At 37.0% G+C, this 10,669-nt stretch overlaps 6 protein-coding genes across 6 annotated transcripts; 1 reads left to right on the plus strand and 5 right to left on the minus strand.

Annotated features, from left to right (window-relative positions):
- Positions 1–388: 388 nt before the first annotated feature.
- Positions 389–2,490, minus strand: SOCG_00868 (uncharacterized protein). The gene is made up of 5 exons (XM_013163288.1): positions 2,421–2,490; positions 2,003–2,375; positions 1,189–1,924; positions 1,042–1,138; positions 389–992 (listed from the first exon to the last, which is right to left on the minus strand). The coding sequence occupies exons 2-5, from the start codon at positions 2,160–2,162 to the stop codon at positions 615–617; spliced, it is 1,371 nt and encodes a 456-aa protein (XP_013018742.1). The 5' UTR covers positions 2,163–2,375; positions 2,421–2,490; the 3' UTR covers positions 389–614.
- A 62-nt stretch (positions 2,491–2,552) lies between these two features.
- SOCG_00869 (uncharacterized protein) lies at positions 2,553–5,458 on the minus strand. Its single transcript, XM_013163289.1, has 2 exons — positions 3,842–5,458; positions 2,553–3,795 (listed from the first exon to the last, which is right to left on the minus strand). Exons 1-2 carry the CDS (start codon positions 5,230–5,232, stop codon positions 2,625–2,627), a joined length of 2,562 nt encoding a protein of 853 aa, XP_013018743.1. The 5' UTR covers positions 5,233–5,458; the 3' UTR covers positions 2,553–2,624.
- Positions 5,254–7,262, plus strand: SOCG_00870 (inheritance GTPase). The gene has a single exon (XM_013163290.1). It carries the CDS (start codon positions 5,583–5,585, stop codon positions 6,990–6,992), a length of 1,410 nt encoding a protein of 469 aa, XP_013018744.1. The 5' UTR covers positions 5,254–5,582; the 3' UTR covers positions 6,993–7,262.
- On the minus strand, positions 6,994–8,046 carry SOCG_00871 (cornichon family protein Erv14). The gene is made up of 4 exons (XM_013163291.1): positions 7,725–8,046; positions 7,627–7,678; positions 7,282–7,571; positions 6,994–7,203 (listed from the first exon to the last, which is right to left on the minus strand). Exons 1-4 carry the CDS (start codon positions 7,763–7,765, stop codon positions 7,173–7,175), a joined length of 414 nt encoding a protein of 137 aa, XP_013018745.1. The 5' UTR covers positions 7,766–8,046; the 3' UTR covers positions 6,994–7,172.
- A 12-nt stretch (positions 8,047–8,058) lies between these two features.
- On the minus strand, positions 8,059–9,556 carry SOCG_00872 (cofactor for methionyl-and glutamyl-tRNA synthetase). The gene has a single exon (XM_013163292.1). The coding sequence runs from the start codon at positions 9,399–9,401 to the stop codon at positions 8,130–8,132; it is 1,272 nt and encodes a 423-aa protein (XP_013018746.1). The 5' UTR covers positions 9,402–9,556; the 3' UTR covers positions 8,059–8,129.
- SOCG_00873 (uncharacterized protein) lies at positions 9,542–10,585 on the minus strand. The gene has a single exon (XM_013163293.1). It carries the CDS (start codon positions 10,295–10,297, stop codon positions 9,674–9,676), a length of 624 nt encoding a protein of 207 aa, XP_013018747.1. The 5' UTR covers positions 10,298–10,585; the 3' UTR covers positions 9,542–9,673.
- Between the last annotated feature and the right edge of the window lie 84 nt (positions 10,586–10,669).

Genomic DNA, 10,669 nt, shown 5'->3' on the forward strand with positions numbered 1-10,669 from the left:
GTATTCTTTCGACATTGTGTACTATTTGGCAAAAGACTGTCATGGAAACGGCGGGTCCATTGTATCTGTCAGACGTTTGCTTCTTATTGTAAACAGTCAAGAGATATCACTGTTGTAAACATTTTTCGACTGTCTACATGCAATTTGTAATACCTAACGTTTCAGGAAGTGCGCTCCTTTCGTTAGTGTACTTCGCGACAATTCTTTTCTCCTGCAACATCGTCCTATATAATCCTAGCTGTAATATAAAAAAGCGACCATGCCGAAGACTCGATATTGCCTAAAGACTTAATTTAATCTATAACAGCTTTGGGTATCACCTTGCGACTGTTTCTACTAATGGTTGCTGCATCATATACTTCAGACGTAAGCAGATATACAAAGGAATTTTTTTTGAAGTAATACAATATATTGAATTCCTCAGACGACTAAGACTGTTAGTAACTTTCTATAATCGGTTGATCATCCAAATAAATAAATTTTTTATATAAGAAAATAAAAAAAAGTATGAGCTATTATAACTTTGAAGTATTCTTTTTCAGCTCTCGCATTTCAAAAGAGAACCCTAAAAACAAGAAAAGATTATTCTAATGCATCATTATAAAGCCTCCATACTAACTGCTTTCACTGGTTCTGGTAATTGCCTCATCTTCTTCAATGTCATGCTGGTGCTTTTCATCACGGATTTCTTCAATAAGTTGATGGCATTGGGTTAACAAAGAATTGACTAATTCCTGACCCTCTGGAATTGAATTATCTGACGCCAAAAAGTATCCATTCACCCGAAGCTTCTCAAGTGAAGCTAATTTCATCTGATACGGATACAGATCTCTTTCCGAGTAAATTCCTCCACTCCTTTGTACCTCTTGTAAGCAACGCTTCACAGTACGTAATTGGTTGTGAACAGTCATCAATTCCTCAGAAACGGGTTCACTGGCAGACAACAGTTGGTATATATAGGCATAGCATCGTCTTAATAAGTAAAGCAAAATCTAAAATCGTGTTAATAATATATAAAAAAATATATATTTTTTAACATACTCTTTGACCAGCGGGTGCATTTCCATTTTCATCCAGGAACTGGCCGTCACTTCGCATAGAATCAATTTCCGCCAACGAAGCTCTATAAACATACAAACTAAACATATTGTTAGATAAATTTCATAGAGAATAAATAAATTTACATACTCGGTTTCTCTTAGCGTCCATCGGTGTGTTAACGTAAGATGTTTTAATTTATTTAATAGTTCATCAAGGCGACAATAGATTTGTTGAAATCTCGGACTGCTTTTCATCTCGTCTGAAAGTCCTTGCTTTGATTTTGCATCTTCCAAAAAGCTAAAGCATTCTTCTAAAATCCCATTGCATAATTCTTGTCCTTGTAGTGGTTGGCCTTGATCGTCAACAAATTTTCCATCAGAGTCTCTCATTTCTTCAATCTCCTTCAATTGTTTCATCAAATGATCAATGAAATCTCCATCATTCGTTGGTCGCACAGCGAAACCATCAATTTGACGACGGATAGACACAAGCCGAGTCTGAACTGCTGTAAGTTCTGGTGCAATCTTCGAAATGTTGCTTTGAGCTTCGCTGTAATTCTTGTCACATTGTTCAAGCTTATTTTTTAGGTATTTTACCACAACAGGCGAAGCTTCTTCTTTCTGAGCACCTTCCAAAATAGCAGTCCGAATTCGTTCAAGCCGCTCTTTCAAAGGCTTCAGATCATTTTGAGTATAACAAGCACCTTCCAAACTATATTCTAACAAACGTCTTACGGTGCCTAGCTGCACAAAGAATGCAGGTAGATCATTGTTCCGACCAATTGCCAGATAGAACAGCGACAATAAATGCAGGCAGTCCTCTAATTGAGTATCGACTATATTACGAATTTTGTCTGACGTCCTTCTCTTGTCTATTAATTCCACTAAAATTGTTAATGACCTGTACACAATGACTTCTCACGACCCGTCTGTTTGAATTCCCCCAGCTTCTAGTAACTTACATTGTTCCACTAATTGATTGTATAAATTAAAAACATCATTTTTGTCAATGTATCGAGTTCGATCCCGCTTCAAAACAGCTAACCTCTGACGAATTCCAATGAGTTTCTCCAAAATGGGTTGCTCTTCCACCGGAACAGGGACTGCTGGTTTATAAGACATCTTACGTTTTATTTTTTTCTATATTCAATAGACAACTCCTTTAAAATTTTCTATAATGCAGGAATTAGGATATCAAGTCGTAGTTGTTGGTAAAGGATATCTTACGCAAGTTGTAAGCTTTCGCTTATACGTCTGAATTCTCATTGTAACTTATTTTCAGAGAACCATATATTCTGCAAGAGTAGTACATTTATATTAGATCTTTGTTAATAACTTATATTTGTTTAGCTAATAAAGTGTCATGTCGTCCGAGCTTACAAATAACTATATATTCAACAATACCCTGACGGATCAAGTGAATATATAAACAGTACGGTTTGGGTACGTGTCTTTAATATACTTAAAGACCCACCTTTATATGAACACTTGAATATGGAATTGATGAATCAGGGAATGAACATGATGTAAAGTGTGTATACATTATAATGGAGTAAACGTCCCACTAAAGAAATATCATAAACATTAAACATCTTCCTTATTAATATAATCAAATACACTCTCTAATTTACCAGCTAAGGCTATATTAACAAAATCATCATCCACATAACCGTAGTCGTACAAACCGTAAGAACGTTTGAGAGAATAAAAGCAACCCTGATTGACATCGAACGAAGTCATGATTGTTTCACGGAATATATTGCAGTTTAGTTTTGGAGCAAAACTTTCAGCGTTTTGGGGAGAACAGTCATCCATAACAGGAAATTCACAGAGCTCATAACATTGTATATTACACTCGTCAATGTTCGCGACAGCAATTCTTGAATATAAACTGGTATCATTCTCCTTTTTAGGCGTCATATTAGTTTCCAACATACTCGTCAGAGTACTCGCGAAAAACTCTTCCCTGTTAGGAATGATGTATGCGTCCAGCGGCGCCGCTTGCAAATCAAAACAAGGATGCAAATAAGTCAAAAACCCAGCCTGTGATACTGAGGGCCCCAATTTCGGTAAGCGTGTTCTTGTGGAATCACAATTGGAGTCGATCATGGGTAGGTCAACCTGAAGCATTCCGTTAGGTACTAGTCTGCTTTTGGGCAATCCTTTCAGGGCTTCTTTATTGGCATTGACGCTATCCATATATTCAAGACCCCCATAACAATCTGAACCAAAAGTGAAGTCAGAAGAATATGGAGAAAAACTTCCAAAGGAGTGCTGCTGTTGCCGTTGTCTTGAACTAGAGCTCGAAACTCCGCCTGAACTCTCCGGCCCTGTTGGAGAACTCTGATAACTACTACGCATAAATTTAAACCTCCAAGAGCTACCCAAATAGTTGCGTAAGGACGACTTGTGACTAGTGCTATGGTTTGATGATTTGCTAGATCGAATGTCAATTGCTTGAGATGAATTAGGCACATTTAACGATAGGATATCTCCAGTATTATTTGAAGTATAAATTGGAGTAAACGGCATGCTTTGTGACGAGAGCATTCCTGAAGAAGGGAAAAGTGAATTTGGATCCAAAATATCAGTAGATGAAGTAACTAATGATGGACGTAGCAGGGGAGCTAGAATGTACAAAAAGCGTCGAGCAATCGGAGCACGGGAAGACTGAATCATAATTTTGCATGGAGTTTTCTCCGTTTTCTTTAATCGGCTCATCTTCATAGCAAGGGTAAGTAATGCAGAAATGAACCTAAGTATAGAAGTTAGTAATTCAATCCAGAAACTAAAGCACTTACATTTTTTGTTTTTCATTTCTGCAAGAACCCTCTAGTATCTTAATATTCTCCATCCAAGTATCACTCGAGAATACTGAAGGTTGTATCAATGGTGCAGATATACCAGTTCTCAGAATTCGCAAACACTGTTGAATTTTTGTGATAGTAAATGCATCTTTTTGAAGTGAATAAGAACCAAAACCAACTTTTGAAGAAGTAGATTGTATAAGAGGAATTGCGTTTTCATTACAGTTCGAAGAATTGGACAGCGAGACGCATAGAAGCTCCCGAATATGATTGTCTATATCGGTTTTTAGAGACTTTGTGGCATTAGAAAATAAGGACCAGTAGAAAGTAAGAGGATGAACTGTGATTTCATATGTTATTGGCACAGTTATGATTAAGGCTAATGCGTACGTTGAAGGCCGAGTTCGAGTTTCTGTAAATAGGAATGGTGATAACGTACCGCCGGCTCCATTTAAACTAGATGTAGAAAGATTGATAGGAGGCGGCCTGTTTTTTCGACGACGGCGCATATTCTCCATTAAATTACCCGTTTCTTTATTGACAGGATAAGATGCACCATTTAATTTCCTTGTCCCTAAAAAAGGATTGTTATTAGATAGTGTGTCTGGAACAGAAGCGCTCGAATGGGAAACGCTAATAGGCGAGCTTGATCTAGGACTATAGGAGGTTAAACGTGAGGGTCGAGGTCTTTCTTTAACAGAAGGCCGAATGCTTAAAAGCTTCTCCATTTGATCGTGCAGTAACGAAGATGAAGAAGTAGATGCTACATTATTCTTTCTTTTCGGTGAAAGTTTAGATTCCTTTCTTGTACCCTTCTCGTCCTTTTCTGATTGTACAGAACGACTTTCGTCTATTTGGTCATCCGACCTAGGCCTCGCGGTCTCACCATCACATTGCGTTGAGTTTTCGCTTTTAATATTAGAAGCACCCAAACCATGGTACTTATGTTTGTTTACTCCTTGCTCGTCGAAACTATTTTCCTCTCCACCTATATCATTCCCTGGAGTTTCAACCGGTCCACACAAGTTTATCTGAAAGAGTTGAGTCAACATGTATTCTTTAGAAGAAGAAGATGGAGACTGTAGAACATGTAATTTTGTAACGGTATTTTTTTGAGACATTGGAATAGCCCCGAACATCAAGTCGGTCAAAGGCGCATGAGATGAATCCCTAAGCTGAGTTTCGTGGCCTTCATAGTCAGAATATTTAGAATCAAATAGTATTGTTTTCTTCCTATCACCAATATCTTGTACAAGTACAAACCGAAACGATAAATCTTTGATTTCCGGGCTGGGTTTTTCTAACCCATGTAGAAGTTCATAGGACTCCTTTGAGGAAGAATTAATACCAGAGGATGAACCTGAATGAAATAGAAAATGAAGCATTAAATGCACATTACGCGATACAAATTATGTGGCCAAGTAAAAGTGGTATACTCCACAAAATCTTGAGACTTAACTAAACAAAAATAAAGTAGTATTCTTAGAATTTGATGTAGGTAAAGGATTTGCTTTTCTTATTACCAAATTCTTTTAATTATTCATTCCTCATAAGTTATTACTTTCTTGGTGGTGAACCTATAGCCAGTTCGTAATAGAGGAAAATTATATGTGACTTTTATGGACCGAGCTTCGGTAATAGCAAAATAAGAATTGTATAAATAAAGGCTAAAAGTTGTCTAGAAAAGTTGATAGTTGCTTTGCAGTAGCTGAAGTTATAACTTTTTGCATAAAACATGCGCGAGATATTGAGCTTAAGTTTTGGAAGTAAGAGTAATTTCTTACTTACACATTTTTGGAACACACAAGAAGCCTATTTTGTTTACGACGAAAAAGAGAGTTCGAAAGTCTCTGTAAATACAAACTTTCGTCAGCTGACAAAACACAATCGTGAGCACTTGGCAACTGTCCCAAGGGAATGCGTCTACGATTTCACTGATGAGTTTGGTTTCGTACGAAAGCCTTGGTTAGCCGAAGAGAGAGAGTCGGATATAGCGACTCCTTCGTTTTCTGGTTCAGTTGAGAAAATACATAAAGCACCCCTTGACATCCATCCTTATCAGAGTGCCTTATGGAAACAAGATGAATGGCTAAATTCTCAAGATCCTCATGAGTTGAGGAACCTTGAAGAAATGCCTTCCATACCCAATATACAAAACGGCACCATAAAGCATTGGTCAGATTTTAACAGGTTATTATTTGATCCTAAGTTTTTGCATCCTATAAATAATCCTGACTTGAATTCTGAAGGGTCATCATTTGAGCTCGGAGCGGAAGCCTTCCGTTTGCATAATAATGAGCAAAATGTTTGGGACGACACTTTACGCCCTCTTATTGAAGAATGTGATGGATTACAGGGATTCCAGTTTGTCGTTGATGTTAATACTGGCTGGTCCGGGTTTATGACAAGTTATTTACAATATATTGAAGACGAACTACAGGATGCCGGTTTACCAACATGGATTTTTGGTGTAAAAAATACAGAGGGATCATCTGTTAATCCTTTACCGAATCATATGCAAAAACAGATGTACGCAAATGAGTCGCTAACACTAGCGAGTCTTAAAGATGTGCTTTCTCTTTATACACCATTAAGTCTCAATTCAGCTCATGATTACTGGTTTGCTAGCTCGATTGCAAACATGGCATTTGAATCTTTGACATTGCCAACACGGTTGAACGGAGCTTCATACATGCATATGAGTGATGTAGAATATTATTTTAAATCAAGCACTGGCCGTTCTATTCTTGCCCTCGATTTAAAAGCAAAATCTCATGAAAAAAATGAATGGCAAATAAATCAAAATGTTTCATTCGTTAATGAGACGCCTGTAGATCTTTCAAATTCTTCGAAGATACGCACGATCATGCGAGGCCCAAATAATCAACAAGCAGTATTAGACAAGATGTCTTCAGAACTAACCCAAGATATAATCAATATAAACGATTTTGGCTTCCCGACACTAGACACTACACCAGATGAGTTGTCCATTATTGATACAACTGTTATTTCAGCTTCTTCAAACGAGAAGGTAAGTTCACACTTACAATCAATTGGAAAGTATATGAACACTCGACAGATTCCAGAATTAGACCAAGATGATATACTGGAGTTACAGGAAAACTTACAATCTTATACTTCATAAGTGACTGAATCAAGTCTCACCAAATTATATTGTAAAGGTATAATTAGTCTACTAAAAGGTCTATGAACCCGAAAATCCTTGCAATTATAATACATGTTGCAAAATCATCGAGAAACCCGAGATTATTAAATAAGCATCAAACCGTTTTCTTCCTTTCCTTCTTTTGCGTTTGTAGATGTTTTATTGCTCTTGTACAAGAGAAGTTACCATGCTAAAACAACGTTAGTAATAAATCCAGGGTGTTGAGATACATTAATGTTTAGTGTCCATCCCATAATTCTACACGTACCAGTAAAGCAAAGTAAAAAACATGACCAAAGCAAAAAGAGCCTTTGTGAAAGTAACCCTTTTATGACGGCCCAATTGACGGAATATTTCAGTGGCATCCAAAACATGGGTTTTATGAATGATTTGATTCACATGAAAGACAACAAGCGGAATGTTCAAGAGCACCAAGATCCATTTCCCTGCCAGTAACAAGAGGAGCGTCATGGCAGTATGTGTTAAAATCTCGGGAATAATATATTGATTTAGTTTGTTACACAGGTCAATTGGGTTTATATAGTCCATTTCCAAATCCTTAGAGAAGTCAATAAATGACCGAAATAACATTGAAAAACTATAAGAAACTTACACTGAACATAATTATGAAATATATTTGCATCAACATGTTCGCACCATTGAGCCTAACCCATGTTAGCAAAAAAAAGTTGGAAATATCAATCAACATACAATAAACTTGCGATATACGAGAAAGAACCAAACGAAATCATTTTTTATAAAACTAAAAATTTTGGAAGAAACGACAAACCGTTTTTTGTAATTTGGTTATAGTTGTGGATGAATTATGGAGTCCCTTACCAGTCTAAAATGGATTTGCTGTACGTAAACAGATAGAGGCCTACTAGAGAATATTCTTAAGAAGCTTTTAGAATGAAGCGAGAATAACTTCAAATTCTATATTAAATTTTTAATTTAAAAATATAAGTGCTCTTTTCAATAGCAGCCATACAAAAAAGCTCCATAAAAATCTACACTGTGTCTTACAGACTCTTACAGTTGAAAATAATGAAGGTGAAGCCAAAATATTTATTACCAAATGATCTAGATCCTTTCAAAACAATCTAAAAAATTTCTTTAACTCAAAGTACCGTTAACGACAGTTTGAGCTTTACAGAAACCAAGCTCCTTTTTACCCTTAACGAATAATCTGTGAAGTCCCTGATCATCCTTAAATGTACAAGTTAGATCTTCACCACTAGAAAAGCCAGGTTGAATAGTTTCCCAGACTTTACGCTTGGGGTTCAACTGAGATTCAGGTTCGGCGTTGTCAAAGCCTTCAAAAGCTAGACGGTCACCAGCCTCAGCGCCTTCAGGGGGAAGCACAAACTCAACGACGGAATGATCAGGTGAAGAAGCACAGAGGACCATAGCTTGGGATTTGACACTGCGCATATTAACAGGCTTCAAATTGGCAACTACAACAACCTTACGTTGTTGCATTTGTTCCAAAGGAATATATTTAACCAAACCACTGCAAACGGTACGGGGGCCTTCAGCGTCACCACAATGAATAGTGGAAACGTACAAGCTATCAGCATTAGGATGCTTGACGGCCTTTTCAATGAAGCCGACACGAAGATCAATCATTGAAGGAACAGGGGCCTCAACCTTTGGAGCTTCCTTAGGAGGCTTATCCTTCTTCTCCTTCTTGTCAGTCTTTTCTTTTTTCTTTTGTTTTTCCTTCTTAGCAGCCTCGATCTCAGCACTAGATAACTTTTGAGCTGTCTTTTCTCCCTTCTTGTTTTGCTTGTCTTCACCCTTGGCCTCTTTCTTGTCCTTCTTAGCGACAGTAGGGCGTTGAATCTTAGGGGCATTCAAGTCCACAGCGACCAGCTCCAAACCGATACTCTTAGCAGTTTCCATAACATCCTCTTGGTGTTGAATGAAGTCAAACCAACGGACGACGTTATTTAACTTATAACCCTCCTTGGCAGATAGACCAGAAATAACGGAATGAAGACGGACGTACATAGTAAGGTCGGCGAGTGTGATACCAGCATCTTGAGTAATAAAAGTAGTATTTACTAAAGATTCATTGAGAGTCTCCACAAGTTCTTGAGAATTAACTGATGAAAAAGCCTTGGTTGTCCATTCGAAAATTTGGGCTTTTTCAAAATCGCCAGATCCTAACAACTCTGGCTTTTTCTCAGACGCAGCTTTAAACAAAGCATTTACAGGAGCTTGTTCATTATCTTGAACGGCAATATTTAAATACTTAGAAGCAAATTTCAGCTCTGTCGACATTTTGCTAAAAAACCGATGCTGGTGGTGAGGAAAAGACTGCAACCGGCTGGGCCTTAACCTAAGGAAGGTATTGTTTAATGTTTTGAAACAGTTCATAAACATTATATTAGTGATATTATTAAGTTTTCTTTTGGATTTTTTCAAAAATTGTTTTGTGCTTTTTCTTTCTTAAGAATCATATAATATTGAAGAAGGACATGTATAACGCTGTAGGGCTTTCTTCCTATTATGATAAACCTATGTAGTTTATAAGCGTTAATATTAGTACGGTTTTAAAGAACATTAAAAATTTGATGAAATTCATCAGGGTCTAATTATCTCGACAAACGATATGCGTATATGTACTTCGAATTAATCTTTATTTATACTATAAATCATTTTCTATAGAGAAAAATATTGTCAAAACCGAACGTTACAACGTTCGCACAATCATGATAAAGGGCTTCAATGTTCGGAGGCTTCTGACAATGATAGGTATTGAGGCATGTTAACCAAGAGCGTTGTACATCATAAAACAGATTTTCATAAGATATATCTTTTGTACCACCATTATAAGTATCGACAATTACATCCACGGGTTCATCTGGAAGACAACGATGTCCGCTGTGATGTAAAGCATCCAAAACATCAATAAAAGCTTGCCTCAGCCGTCGTGTACTCTGTGAACGGATAACAGCGCTTTTGTGGACTCCTTTTTTCCCAGCTCTAATGGACAGACGAATAGGGCTAGTGCTATAATGCAGGGTAGGATACCGAAACGGTTTTGAATTTAGATCTTCAATGAACGAAAATAACCAAACCCTTGGAATACAATAAAAAGTCATATAATTAGATCTCGCTAGCTTCCGTGTGGACCTAATAATTTGCATTTCTTCAGGACTGATCTTTAACTTAGCCAAGTTGCTTAAAGGCAATCGGTTTGTATACTTTCCTTGTAAATTTCGAGGTACATACTGAACGAGAGGTTTGAAAACACGGTTAAAAGCTTGCCTAGACATGAGAAAAGCGAAAGACTAGCTTGCTCAGAGCGAGTAAGCATTCAAGACCTCCAAGTCCCTTTAGTTTTTTCTGATCCCGTGGAAAGATCCTTCCTTTCCTTTTATTTCATTAATTTATTTTTAATGAATTGAAAAACGGAATACGATCAGGTTCGTTCTCAAGGAAGTAAGAGTTTTCCAAGTGTTTTCTAGCTCGTAAGTAAGGTCACCAAGATATACGGACTTATGCAAAATATATGTTATAGCAAAATATTGAAATAAATAACTGAACAATTGCTTTATAGTTACATTATCATTCTCTACTTCTTGCAGAAGGCCGAGAATTACTCTAAATTAAACTATTTAGAGCAATTCATGAAACACTACTATAGA

The sequence above is a fragment of the Schizosaccharomyces octosporus genome (genome assembly GCF_000150505.1).
Source record: "Schizosaccharomyces octosporus yFS286 unplaced genomic scaffold supercont6.2, whole genome shotgun sequence".
Lineage (NCBI taxonomy): Eukaryota > Fungi > Ascomycota > Schizosaccharomycetes > Schizosaccharomycetales > Schizosaccharomycetaceae > Schizosaccharomyces > Schizosaccharomyces octosporus.